The sequence below is a fragment of the Ooceraea biroi genome, chromosome 4, assembly GCF_003672135.1.
Source record: "Ooceraea biroi isolate clonal line C1 chromosome 4, Obir_v5.4, whole genome shotgun sequence".
NCBI lineage: Eukaryota > Metazoa > Arthropoda > Insecta > Hymenoptera > Formicidae > Ooceraea > Ooceraea biroi.
The window spans coordinates 1,179,152-1,193,294 of record NC_039509.1 but is presented as its reverse complement, the minus strand read 5'-3'; the positions used below and the strand labels follow the sequence as shown (position 1 = coordinate 1,193,294).

At 47.3% G+C, this 14,143-nt stretch overlaps 3 protein-coding genes across 4 annotated transcripts in view; 1 reads left to right on the top strand and 2 right to left on the bottom strand.

The window, feature by feature from the left end:
* Window positions 1-22: 22 nt before the first annotated feature.
* LOC105283636 (protein AATF) lies at window positions 23-2,162 on the bottom strand. The gene is made up of 2 exons (XM_011346564.3): window positions 1,797-2,162; window positions 23-1,686 (listed from the first exon to the last, which is right to left on the bottom strand). Exons 1-2 carry the CDS (start codon window positions 1,991-1,993, stop codon window positions 339-341), a joined length of 1,545 nt encoding a protein of 514 aa, XP_011344866.1. The 5' UTR covers window positions 1,994-2,162; the 3' UTR covers window positions 23-338.
* Window positions 2,163-2,389: 227 nt separating this feature from the next.
* Window positions 2,390-4,321, top strand: LOC105283637 (WD repeat-containing protein 61). The gene is made up of 8 exons (XM_011346566.3): window positions 2,390-2,755; window positions 2,836-2,945; window positions 3,020-3,189; window positions 3,265-3,503; window positions 3,573-3,666; window positions 3,736-3,829; window positions 3,923-4,094; window positions 4,202-4,321. The coding sequence occupies exons 1-8, from the start codon at window positions 2,753-2,755 to the stop codon at window positions 4,301-4,303; spliced, it is 984 nt and encodes a 327-aa protein (XP_011344868.1). The 5' UTR covers window positions 2,390-2,752; the 3' UTR covers window positions 4,304-4,321.
* A 15-nt stretch (window positions 4,322-4,336) lies between these two features.
* LOC105283639 overlaps window positions 4,337-14,143 on the bottom strand; it is a 33,186-nt gene continuing 23,379 nt past the window's right edge. For both annotated transcript variants that reach the window (XM_026969421.1, XM_011346567.3), the window contains 6 exons: window positions 11,278-14,048; window positions 11,081-11,172; window positions 10,900-11,001; window positions 10,754-10,829; window positions 10,411-10,663; window positions 4,337-10,331 (listed from right to left, as the gene is read on the bottom strand). In XM_026969421.1, coding sequence (XP_026825222.1) covers window positions 6,132-10,331; window positions 10,411-10,663; window positions 10,754-10,829; window positions 10,900-11,001; window positions 11,081-11,172; window positions 11,278-14,048 — 7,494 coding nt within the window. In that variant the 3' untranslated portion in view covers window positions 4,337-6,131. The remainder of the gene's footprint in view (window positions 10,332-10,410; window positions 10,664-10,753; window positions 10,830-10,899; window positions 11,002-11,080; window positions 11,173-11,277; window positions 14,049-14,143) is intronic.

Genomic DNA, 14,143 nt, shown 5'->3' with positions numbered 1-14,143 from the left:
TTAATAATCATACTACTTATACATCATCTACATACTTTTATTAAAAAAAAGATCTTTAAATATCGTGTATATACATCGCTAATGTACAATTATATCTCATGTTTATTAAATAGACACAGACATAGAGGTAAAAAATATTTTCCTGTCGCTATATGAAATTTATCTCCATAATCATAATGCATAACAAAATGCATTTGTGTATCTGCCGGAGTAATGTTAGATTATATCAATTATACCGATTATTGAGGAGGAATAGAGAAACATCGCGAAGTGTGTATCGATATATACATGATAAACTCTCGTGTGCCATATAGATAAGTTTATACCGTCCATTATCATTACACCATCTGCTCCTCTGTTGATTTTATTTTACCGAACAGCGAATTGTACAGCTCGTTTTTCGCGTTATCTGTCCATGTATCGTACACCGTAATGGGTGCCATAAAATTGACTAGCTTATTATGGACGCTGTACCGCACCTTTCTGCCCTTTGTCGCGCGAGTGTCGACTTTCTTCTTCAATTTCCTACGCATGTTCTGCAATTGGATCCATTGTCTGCTAAGCTGTACCGGATCCGTCATGTTTGACGATTTGTACTCTATCAGATCCCGCAACAGCTGATGATAGAAGTCATCATCGTCGAAAATTTCAGGATCGTACTCTTCGACCGCGTCCTTACCGTCCTTGTCGCCGGCCGGCGTGGATTTGCCAACAATATTGTACTCGGAGCGTTTCAGTTGAGTTTTCTTCCGTAACCTGCTCATGTTACTCATGGCAAATTCGACTTGCTTCAGCGTGGTGAGACCCGAGTTCTTATTCAAGCTGCCTGTTGCAATGCGCGTTTTGTCGTTCCATTTTTTTATAACCGAATCTCTGTACTGCGTGTAGGAAGTGTGACCTTCTCTCAATATCTTCTCGTAGTCGTTGTATCTCGGCCGCTTTCGCGGTACTGATTCTTCAGCCTCTTCCGCGTCTTCGTTGGTGGACGATTCTTTTTCACTCCCTAATTCTTCATCTTCGGTGTCGGAGGGTATTTCCTCATCCATCGAATCGTCCCCGTTCTCATCATCGTTCTCTTCACTTTTCCTCTTTTTGGAGCCAGTGCATAGATTTTCTGTCTCAGGATACTGTTTCAATAAGAGGTCTTTTAGTTGCAGCATGTTATTCAGGACCTGTGCCAATTTGCCTTTAGTTTCATCGACCTTCTTCACAAAGTTGGTGTCTGATCTGAGCTTTTTGTGCGTGTCACATTGTGGCATCCCGTTGCTGGTTATAATGCATTTCTGCAACTTTATCCGCATCTCCAGTAAATTCTCCCAAAGTTTCAGCTGGTTTCTAACGCAAACACCTTTTTCTACCTCTGCCTTAGCATTCGTCTCGGACATTGTCTTGATAGTAAACCTTTCTCGTTTATGAAGTGAGTCGTTCATGTTGTTATCATCTTGGTCTTGCATATCAGACGCATTTTCGGCATCTTCATCGTCCTCGAATCCATCAGATCTCTCTGACTGTTGCGAGTCTGCTTCTTCGCTGCCATCCATGTCATCCAATTCGTCGTCGCTTTGCTCCAGTGCACTTTCCACTTCTTCGTCTTCCTCATCTTCTTCGGAGCCTTCACTTTCCATAGTTTCACTCGCGTCGTCTTCGCTGTATACATCTTTCCTCGAGACCTTCTTGCCAGCATACCTGAATAAAATAATAATAATAAAATAATAATGTTTATAAACTGTAATAAAACAATTTACTGTGTGTCACATCAGTTCGAAATTATTTATTGTGTATTAAATATATATTACCTATTGTCCAACTGATCCAAAGTATCAATGTTCTGCTTGCGGATTTTGGATTGCCGAAATTCGTCGTCCGAGGTATCGCTCTCATCGTGACGTTCCACTACTTTCGCCTTCGTCTCCTCTGGCTCCTCATCCGAGCCAAAATCTGGCCTTGCAGTTATCAAAGAATTTATTTTATCCGCTAAACTCTTCCCTGCCATTTTTTCCTATCTGCGATACACTCGGCGATTGGCACGTGTACAAGTAAACATAACCTCTTGCGTCTCTCGCTCGTAAAAACCACGTTCGACTCAATATTGAATTGAACACCCACTACCGCCTCATTTTTCCATTGTAACGTAGACTTTTTATGTTTTTACCGACAGTACTTGATTCACTACATTAATTCCGATAACCGCCGCAAGCGCTAACGACACTACGAAAGTCATATTCCTATTTTTTTGTTATAATTTATATAGTTTTCATTTATTAAAAATTAGCTTGTAATTTTGAGTGGCAATAAAATACGAATAATAATATATTGTAACAATACACACATATGTGTACCACATAAAACATGAAAGTATTTATACACAAATGCGTTCCAATCGTAAACAATTGTGTACAAAATAGCAACTCGCTCATCACAGACTAGCGTCTAAAAATACCAATCTGTTCATATCGGCTTTAAATAACACGTTATTTCACTTTTTGAACGGATTTTGAAGGCATTCTTTTGACATTGGTTTTAAAAGTAGATGTCGCCCGTGCAACAAGGCACACGTGAGCAAACGGTGGTCGTTGATTTTTACCGGTTGGTCAGATACAAATAGCAGTGTAGAATGGTGTAGGACCTAACCTGAACTGTTGAGTTGTCATTCTGTATTTACAAATATTTGACAAGTTGTGAGCGTGCACTGATGCTCAGATGTATTTGACGAGTCTATGCGATACGCGCGATTCCATTTACTCGCTCTAATATGGTAAGAAAATTGATCCGTTTCTCTCTCTTTCTCTGTTTTGGTTTATTGTCTGCTGTGCTTCTACTCGAATCTTGTTTCAGTATTCCTTAATTTACAAAACGGAAAATGCTCACGAGGACAGTATCTGGACCTGTGCTTGGGGATGTCCAAAGAGGAAGAAGGATTCTCAGCCGGATAATGAAGATTCACGGTAATCACAGGAAATTGTCTCAATTCTATGTCCATGAGAGAATTATATTTTGATTATGCGATCACTTATGACAGAGATTCCATGCGGTCCAATGAAGATGAAACGGCAGAGTATCTGGTGACTGGCTCCGTTGATGATGCCGTGAAAGTATGGGAGCTGAAGGATGGCAGTTTAAAAATGAAACACAAACTGACTGGACATTCCCTGGGGGTAGTGTCTGTGGCTGTTAGCTCGGATGGCTCTAGTAAGTGGATATAAATCGCAAATCGCAGTTTTCAGGTCCATCGTTTATCGTTATGTACGTTCTTCACGTTCGCAGAATGTGCATCTAGCTCTCTCGACTCGAGCTTAAAACTGTGGGACCTGCAATCTGGCGACAAATTGGCGAGCATCGACGTTGGTCCAGTCGACATTTGGACCGTGGTCTTCTCGCCGGACGATAAATTTATCGTGTCCGGCAGCCACGCTGGTAAAATACATCTGTATGGCACCGAGAGTAGCAAACAAGAACAAACCTTGGACACCAGGGGAGGAAAGTTCACGTTGAGTGTTGCCTATGTATGTGGATTTGGTAAAAGCCTCGTGTGTGGATTGTGCGGCTTGTGTACTTAAGAAAGTGCATTTCAGAGTCCAGACGGTAAATATATCGCGAGCGGTGCGATTGACGGGATCATTAATATCTTTGACGTTGCCTATGGGAAGGTTCTGCGTACGCTAGAAGGCAAGTTTAAACGTGGAGTGAATCCGTAGATGTTTTAGACCTCTTTTCTATCAAATTTGTGCTGTTCAGGTCATGCGATGCCCATCAGGTCTCTATGTTTCTCGCCGGACTCGCAGTTGCTTCTTACGGCATCTGATGACGGACATATGAAGTTGTACGACGTGTGAGTAATTTATGGATTCGTCGATGCATGAATCAAGTTTCTCGAAATCGGCTCGAAATAAATATTAATCAATCGTTATTTTCTTTCATTTAGCAAAGATGCAAATCTGGCAGGAACAATGTCAGGTCACGCCTCTTGGGTACTTGGTGTCGCTTTCTCTCCGGACGGTCAGCAATTTGCATCGAGCAGTTCCGATCACACGGTGAAGATCTGGGAATTGGCGCAAAGGCAGTGTCTCCACACGTTCAATGAACATAATGATCAGGTATGTACGTTAAACTTGAAATAATTAAAATAATTGAAATAATAGTTAAGCGTTTAACGCCCAGTTTTAAAAGATTTTAATACAAACAATTCTCTTATATGTTATAGGTATGGGCAGTAAAGTATAATCCACAGCGAAATAACGTAATCGCGTCAGTAGCAGAGGATAAGTCTATCAACTTGTATGAATGTCCAATAAACGATAAATAACTTTGCATTAAGGGTGAATAAATAGTTTTCATCTGCTATATCATTTATTCTGTTAATAATAATAATAATAATAGGTTGCGGACAATCCATGACACACCTCCTTCGAGATTTTTAGATTACGATTAAAAAAGGGAGGGACGTTCTTAGCTATAAATTTTATTGTACTGCAAGTATAATAATGTACAAACTATAAGGATATCTGGCGAATTAAGAACGCGAGAAACGTAACAAAAATCATTCTTAAAACCTAGAGTGAGCTGTGAAGATGACGTAGAAAAATAATCGCGAGAGTGATTGCGTGGTGTACAGATCAATCAACTGCATGTAACATTTTAAGGAACAACGCAAGGGTACCCCGATATGGTTCCAAGTTAGCAGGGTTAAATCTAATTAACGCTGGAACTGGAACGGGGTATATAAAATTGTTTCCGATGAAACATTTGTCGACTAAACTGAACATAATAAATCTGGACTCGTGCCAAGCGATCTCCTCCCGATAAGAGTTCGTCAACGAAACGATTCTCACCGAAGGAAAATTGACACGCCAGAGGCAAACTAAACAAACAGCTTTCGCGATTACGCGTTTGCATCGCACTGTCCTGATAAAAAAAAAGACGAAGTAACGTTAAATTACAACTAATTAAAACAAGTAGCGTTTTGATTTCAGATCTGCTAGAGTAATCTCGTTCGATCTGTACACCCCTTTCATAAAGCACATTTAATCACCCAGAGGACGAGGGGGATCGATCAATCTGGTAGCAATCAATTTGGTAGACACCACTTACCAGCACAAAAGGGATCTCCAACGCATACGTACGTGAGAAAAAATAGAATGATGTATTGTCTGATAGAGACTAGAAACTTAGGGGATAATGCTTATAAAATTCTCGTCCGTTTATCGTGTAATGCAATTTTTTGTTTTATAGCGAACTACTTAGACCGCTCTACGTTCTCACAGTCTCGATACAAACGATACTAGCTCGTGTTTTACGAATTAGCTTCGACGTCGAAGGTGCCCGAGTTTATGCCAGATCCTCTCATCGCCTTACTCTTATCAGTCTTCAAAAAGTAATTAGATTCTTTGCATCCATTTGGGAGATGGTATACGAATTAGCGATTAAAATTACGACGGAAACAAAATAGAGATCGCCGCGTTCTTCTTCGATTTTCTCGCTTGTGCACGAGGGTGTACAGCGGCGCGTCCACCGCAACGGCGATGCGCGTTATACGGTCGTACGCGGATTTAAACACGTACTACTAAAATTCTCTACATTCCTCACTCACGTTCTCGACATGTATATATACAAAATTGAATAAATAACCGATCAGAATCATTACGCTACGCACTATGGATTTTCGACTGGTTTCTCTCGCGCTCTCTCTCTCTTTCTTTCTCTCTTTCTCTCGATCTTGGAATTACTCTATACCATCATATGTGTATATGTACAACAGACAAAAATGGACAGGAATGGTCTCGAGGGATCTCCCTAGTACTCCGCACGGTTTTTCTGCCGTTACTAAGAAGAGAAATTGGCCGTCGCGTACGATACCATGGATATTACCGTATTGCATGACTATTTCGTAATCCCGGATAAAATGTCGAAAGATCCGTGTGCGCGCGTTAACGCGCGACACCGTACAACGAGAGACATAAGGGGAAATGATTAAATTATCTACTCGTAAATGCATATCACATGTGAGACGAATGTTTTTGTGGGCGAACATACACGTGTATATATATGTTCGGATGCAAGCGAATGTACAATGACTAGCTTGGAACGAGGAGGAGGCGATTATTATGGAACTTATACGCTTCGGTAGCGTCTCCCTAAACGGTCGTCACCCGGGCGGAACCTGTGACTATCTCCCCCTGGTAATCCGTCGCCCCGAATTTATCTTGGTCGTCTTCCGGTCGGGCCCTCATCGTTTGCGATGGAATGTCCGGCCTCGGATTGTAGTTGAAGGGCGGCACGATTGCCGAGGCTGGTGCACGCAGGCCGCCGTTCTCCGCGCTCGGGTCCACCCGGATGAACGAGCCGAGCCTGGATATCCTCTTGGTCGGATCCGAGTCCGCGGCGGCGAACTCGGCGCTCGGTTGCTTCCTCATGGTCACCAGCGCGTCACTCAGCTGCGTCGTCTCCCGCTTGTACGAGTCCGCGGACTTCACCGGGATCCTGCAGGGTGCCTCGCTCGCGTTCACGCCCGTCAGGTCGCACGAGTTCCTGTACTTGGGTCCGCCTGCGGCCTGCACGCCTAGGATCGGCGGTCGTCCTGATTTAGACTTGTGCGGCGACACCACGCAGTCATCATCCTCCTGCGAGATACCCTCGAACGTGGAACTGCGGAACAGCCTGTACGCAGGTGGCTCGCTGAACGCGGCGACGGGAGCGGCGTCTACCTCGCTGGCACTGTTGGCCGGTCTGATCCACTGTCTGGTGTCCGACTGCTTCTCGAAGCGTTGCTTGTTCTTGCTCTCCTCCACCTTTTTCCAGAGGCTTGCGATCTTGCTTGTTGCCCCCTTCGTCAGCTTGTTGCGACTCGGCGCACCCGTGCACGATGAGTTGGAGACGATACTGCAGTTGCTGTTGGATCGTTGCCCGAGAGGACTGATCTTTCGAAGGGCCTTGTCGCTCTGGGCCGTCGCGTTGCCACTGAGTACTTTTGCTGGACTTGGCATAGCTATTTTCCCGGACGGTATTTTCTTCGGTGCCATTAACAGTCCCTTGGGTGGCTGCGTCTTCTCGGAGCTGTTGGCCTTCGGCGGACACGTTTTCTCCTGGTGCGCCTTCACGGAGATTTTGGACTTTGTCGCTGCTGGATATATTTTTGACGTTGCACCCCTGATCGGCTTGGCGATCTTTGTCTTCACCGGCGAGGCAGACGCGGAATGCACCGTTGGCGCGTTCTCTACTTCTGGCTCGTCCTTCGTGAAGGTTCCTTGACGTTCGAGCGGCTTGATCGGGAATTCCGGCTTGCCATCACTTTGATAATTCGACGAGCAGGCTGGAGGTGTACTATGGCGCTTAGTGGACTTTGTGAAAGTCAACGAGGATCCCTTTTGCGGAACGGACGCTCTCTTGGATATAGCCGCTAGATTCCGCGCCTTTTTCTCTGCGTCCATGGAAGGAGGAGTTCTCTTCGGGCTCGTGTTCGATTTCGGAGAATCCTTCGTAGCGACCGTCGCACTGCTATTCGTATTCTGCCTCAACGTGGTGGCCCTGGTAGCTCGAACGATTGGCGACGTATTACTGCGACCTATGGGTATCCCGCTAATGGGGTTTGCTTGCTTTAATGGTGATGATTGCGGGGTCGGCTTTCGTGTGATAGGATTTGAGTAGAGCGCTTTTCTGCGACCCCGGATGGCTTTGGGGCTCTCTGGTTCGGATCTGTCTGTCGCGTTGGAATCCGCGCTCGGATCTCGCCCGGGCATTCCCGGTTTAATTATCCGCGGTCTCTTCGTTTCCCTAGGTTCTTGTTCCTCGTCGCAGTTGGATTCGTCGTCGCTGCCCGAGTCAATCGGATCCGCGCAAGCCGGATCTTCGTAGTCAAGTTCGCCACGTTCAATTTGCGTTTCCTCATTGTCTATGTTTGTTGAGGAAGTTTGTGCGTTTTCGGCGCGTTGAGCGCTCATCAGCTTCTTCGAGAGACCGTTCATAAAGCGCATCCTTAAATCCGCTTCACGGTCATTCGACACTAAAGTGACGGTAACATCATCCGCGAGGGAGGTATTAAGCTTGCTCGATTCGTTTAGCGTGTTCAGCACGATGGTGGCATTCTGCTCTAGCATGTTTTGAATCTCTTTCCGCGCGTATCCCTCTTCCATCGCGGCGCTATTTGTATCCAGATTATGCTCGTTCTCTTTGAACACGGTTTCCGAGTCATTCAGCGTCCTCGTGCGATACCGTTCCTTTTCCTGGGGATCCGCGCGTTTCCGTCTCAGCACTCTGCACACGGGAAGTTTTGTGAGCGTGGGAATCGAAGACTTGATGGGAGATGCGGACTCCTGTTTTCCGACGGAATCATCGACGCTGGCCTGTTCCGTACCCTCTTTGCCTTGGACAGCGCTCAAGTCCGGAAAGGGATTCCCCAACACCTGCGTCTGGAATCTCGCTCTGTTCTCTTGCCTGCGTTGCTTCGGCGTCAGTCTCGAGAATGGAGATTTGCGCGGGATTCCGTCGCCCTCGCCATTCGCGCCACTCGCGTCTTGCCTGCGGCGCTCCTCTTCTTCTTTCTTCACGATTTCCGCAGCGATCGTGTACGTTCTGTAACGTTCCTTTGTTAGATTACGCTTTTGCTTCGGAGTTAAGTGACCCCGCGGATGTGGCCGTCTCTTTGGCGTCGATTCCGCCGAGCTGCTAACGCAGTACTCGGACGAGATTGGTGTGGCTGCCTCGTCCGTGTCGTTCTCCATCTCATCAATCACATCCGCCACGATTGAGTGTATCGCTTCATCCGTATGCAGCTCCATGTCTGTACAGAGAGTGTCACTGCACAAGGTCTCGTTCGCTTCCATTGTGGACTCATCCATCTCGCTCACCTCGTTGAACAAGGACGGCGGATTGATGTTCTCTAGACATTCGCTCAGGCTGTTGCTCGCGCTGTTCTGCATACCCTCGTAGCGCATGCACGTCATAGACAGCACGTTGGCGACCGGCTTCAGCATCTCGTATACTGCCGGGTCACTGCCGGTCAGACTGTGCGAGTCCTGCTCTTTCGAGTCCGCGATCTCCGACGTGATGCTGGCTACGCTCAGCATACTGTTCTCCATATCGCCCACATCCGGTAATTCATCCATCATTGACGGCGGCTTGACGTTCTCCAAGTGTGAAGTCGTACACTCGTTCAGCAGGTTCTCCAAACTGGTCGTGTGACTTTGACCTTGACCCAGCGCACGTTTGGCCACCACACCGAGCGGCAGCGATTTCTTGCGTACGTTGCGCGCGTCAGCGGTGTTACTTTTGACAGGCACTGGTGGTAGTGATGTTGAGTAGCACCTGTCACGAACCGTGTTGATGAAGATTTCGGTAGTGTCGGCTGAGCCAGCGTAGCTCGCCGTCAACGAGAGCAGACTGCCCATCGAGGACGGTGGCTTGATCGCCTCAAGATCGAGGGACGTCAGGCTCGTGGTTTCGAGCTCATTCTGGTTGCCCGCCTCGGCGTCCACCGCCTCCGCCAGCTTGATGGCTTCGCGCTGGATGATCTTCGATTCTGTCATGCTGGCAGCCTGTTCGTTGCTCTCGGCGACCTGCGCGTGCTCCTCCGACACGTTGCGGTGATCTTCTTGCGCGTCGCTGTTGAACGACGCGACCAGCGGCGCGCTTATACTGATGCTCGGAAAAGAAACGTCATTAGGCGAGTCTTCGTTCCACGTGTCGCACGTTTGACTCTGCTTCATCGCACCGGAGTCCCGTTCGCGTATGGCCTCCGTCTGCTGGACCAATGTCGCCGTCAGTCGGTCCAACGAGGCGATCATGGCGTCGGGATCACGTTGCCGTCTGTACGTCTCTTCCTTTGTGTGCTTCTCTGCACTGTCACGATGCAGGACGTCCGATGTCCTCACGATTTCATAAGTCAGCTCTGGTTTTCCGCCTATGTTGCCGTCAACCTCACAAGCTTCGTCAGAAACATTTCTTTCTTTAATTAAATCTATCTGCTTGTTGTATGACTCCAACTGCGACTTTAGGTAATCCGCGTTGCTTTTCTCGATGTCGACGTTGCCCTCGGACTTGATGCCAGGTTGGATACACAGTTCCAGAAGAGCATGTTCGGATTGCTCGACGGAGTCGATCGATTCGCTGCTCTCGGAATCTTTCGTGAATGATTGCTTCATGGACGCTCCATCTGCGATCAGATAATCAGTTGCTTCCTCTGTGTCTCGTGATTCTTTTTTATTTGTGCCGTGTTCGTTCATGATAACGTTATCAGAGGCATTTTTATTAAGAGGACCGTCGTTTATTGCTGTTCCGATAGGAGCTTTATTTATTTCTCTAGCATTACGCGCGTATTCGTCATTCATATTTGTTGTCACCTGAAAGCATTTACAGTATAATTAAATTAAAAACCGTGATATAAAATATAAAAATCTTAAAAAATTAAAGTAATCTTACCGCTGTTCCCTGCTGAATGTTCTTTACGGACAGTTTCTCGATATTGTCTTTCTGGTCTTTTCTGTTCTCTGATAAAATACTGTCATCTGTAGTTTCACGAGATTCTACATATTTTATATTAAACGATGAATTATCGGATTCAGTTCCATTATACTCCACTTGATCCAAAGCGAGACTGGTTTGATATCGCGTCAAGTTACTATCTGATCGAGGAAGATTCTCAAGATTATTTCCTATGAAGGAATGCCTGTGCCTATGTGAAATCAAATTATTTCGTTAAAACGATTGTAAAACTTTATGAATTATACAATTTTTTATAATAGTCATAATATTGCAAGTTTACCTATTATTTTGCATTCCAATATTAATACAAGCGGCTAATAAATCCTCATCATCTTCATCTCCATCACTCACTTGATCTGAAGATATTTCAAAGTTTTATTTTAAATTGTAGATTATCCTTGAAATTTGTTAGATTATGTTACTTACATCCTGAATCGTTATTGGAAGTTTTTAAAACTGTATCAGATGAAAACTCGACGTCACTTGACGGTAAATCTTTATTAACTTTGCAGTTACTTGATTTGGAATCTGTAAATTAATACGTAAAGAATAAATAATTTAAATTATTCAGAAGATGTTCGGATTATCTGCGCGTGTTTTCATTTACCTAGATTAATAATTCTAGAACTGGATTCGCCATCATGATCGTCATTGTATTCCGGATTTCCTAATACCATTGCAATTGGCGTCGTCCTCACGCTACGCAAATACATATTTTGTATAAAAATAGAGATAAAGATTTAAGTTGAGATTTAAATCTCTCAAATACAAAATATAGCAAATTAATATGAAAAACATAAATACCTGGAGTAGTTTTGGACGTTTCTATCTTCCCGAGTGCCCTTAAGCTGTTTGTCTAGATCCTCCTCGAGGTATGGTAATGAGTGATTCGTGCCCTCATCGTCTGTAAGATGCGTTGCGCCCTGCAAATTTAGCTCCGTCTCCGATTCAGCAAAGTCGGCCTGCTTCGGCACGGCCGTTAAGGATGACGCCTCACATTCACCATGATCTTCCGCGTGTCTCGCCTTGTACCGTTCTGACAACTTTCTCGACGTATTCTTCACGCGACTGTCCTCCTGCAGATCGGAAGCGGAGGTTGCTCTGGATGAGTTCAAGGAGGCTCCGCGCGGCGTACCCTCCGTGTAATAAGTCCGGACCGTATCCTCGTGTAAGAGTCCTTGGTCATTAGCCGAGAAGAAACCGGATGAATGTTGTTTCTCGTCGTCTATAGTCTGCTCGCCATAACGCAAACTGTAGTCGGTCGGTTGGTCCAGATCCGTCTCGGCATAATCACTAAACAGGACTGTACCATCTGGATCACGGCTAATCGTGGGCGAAATCGCCTTCTGAATGCTGTTCAGTGCGTCATGTTGACACAACAGGGCCTTCTCCGCGTTACCGAACACGGTGCTGAAGCCGGCGTTTTCTTTCATGGGAGATACATCGGGTAGATAGGACTTCGTGCCATTAACAGTTCCTTTCAAAGTCGTACGCCGATAATCCGTCTTCGCACAAACGGTCGCTTCAGCATCTTCAGAGACACTGGACTGGCTACCAGTTTTGGATGAGGATGATACGCTCTGCTCGATCAGGGACACGTTGTTCTCGATGGAGGAGTGCAGTGAAGTTTGTGAGGGTTCCTGATTGGGTACCGCAGCCCACGATATCGTGGAATTTGTGCACCGCAGTTCGTCGAAACCATCGGACGGCCTGAGTCGTTCGGGTATCGCGTTCTTATAGCGTAATGTGTACTTTCTCTCGGACGAGGTGGCCTTAGCGTGACCATCACCGCACATACCGCTGTCAAAGCCGACCGCGGAATGCAGTGATGACGACTGCTGCTTGATCTGTGCATCCGTAGGCGACATCCCATTCAGAACATGACGGTTCACCCTTTCGAACATAGTGTCCGAGTGCGTGCTAGTAACGGAGCGCATGGAGTCTCGGCTCTCGCTTCTGGCAACTCCAGTGCACTTACTCGTACCGGCAGTGGATGTGCTGGGCTGTTGCTGATTGTGCGACTGATAAGCGCGCAGACTATGCGCCGCAACACCGAGAAAACTGTGATCGAGCTTGAACGTGAACCGGTGATCGTCTTTACTATTAGTTGGCGATGTGCTCGGCTCGATATTGTCGCACGTCTCGGCCAGGTTCTGATCGATCTCCTGCTCAAGCGCTCGCTGTCTGCGGGCAACCAGGCTTGGCAAGGTTGACAGTCCGAGACCGCGCGCGGTTGAGTCCAAGTGGACAAGATTGTTGCAACCAGGTCTGGCGCTCAATAGATTCTTCAGGGCCGCGCTCGAACCCATCGAGATCATCTTGTGTTTCGAGTGGACAAGGCTGCGCAGCATTGGCACGGCACCCAGGTCCCAGAGGAGGCGTTGATCCTGTGGACAACGTGCTGATAGATTCCAAAGGGCTCCGCAGGCGTTGCTGACTACTGTGAGACTGGGTGATCGTAGTTGCTGCAGGAGAACTTGTAGACAACCCCGTTCCCTTACGATGGTGCGATAGTCTTCGCGCACTGCTACATGGCTCGACACGTTCCGCAATATTCCGCCGGCGTTTTCGACGATCGCGAGAGTCTTGGATGGTGCTTTGTAACTCAGCATGTCCACGAGAAAGGCCAGCGCGCCGTCCACCGCGCAGATGTCCACTTTGTTCGTGCTACAGTGAGCCGACAAGTTCCACAGTGCGGACAATATTGATTTAAGAGTGGACTCCTTGCGGCCCTCCATGGCTGCCCTCATCAGACCGGTGACTGCGCCGACTTCTCTTAGGGTCTGCTTGCTACTGCTGTCAGCGCGCCAGGACAGGTTTCTCAGGACGCTCGCTGTCACCTGTCGGAGGTCATCGCTCGGACTCTGCAGCTGCGACACTAGGGCCTTCATGAACTCCCTGAACGAGCAGAGTAAAGCCTTGTTATTGCCGTCGCCGAAAGTCAGGTTGGTTAACGCCATGCCTGCATATCTACGCAGCGTGATACAGTTCTGATCGTCGCTCTCGCTGCCATGAGCCAGGTGGTCCATCTCGATAAGCTCCGCAACTGCGTGAAGGCCGCCCAGCTGGCACATGGCATGGCGGTGCGCCTCATCGAAGGACAGCTTCATGAGGGCGGCTATCGTCGCCGCGGGATGACCTCTCTCGAGATCGTCCGCGACCTGGCCTGCCACCAGGGACATTCTTAGAGACTGGCAATAGTCCCGTAACTGCTCAAGGAATCGGAGCACCCGTGCTTCCCGACGACCGGCTCTCTCGTCGCTCTTGGCGTGCACCACGTTGTGCAACGCCTGCATGGCCCTGTGCCGGGTATCGGGGTTCTGGCCGGGTGCGTGGATCAGCTGCACCAGCAGTGGCAGACAGCCGGACTGCCTCATCACTAGGCAGCTGTCTAGAGAGGCGCTCATCGACAACAGAGTGGTGCTCATGTCCTCCCGGCCGTTTTTCTCCAGCATGCCCAACAGATTGTACACGACGTCCACCTTGGCGCCTAGCCGACGATGACCTTGCAACTCCACGGAGCTACCCTCGAGACCCGCGGAGTTCGACGAGAAGCTCATCACGCTGGCCACATCCTGTGTGCAAAAATACATGTGTAGATGTGAATCAACGTGATATATCTTCGTACAGATTTCCCAAACGGCGCAGAAGTAACATCAAAAAATATTGC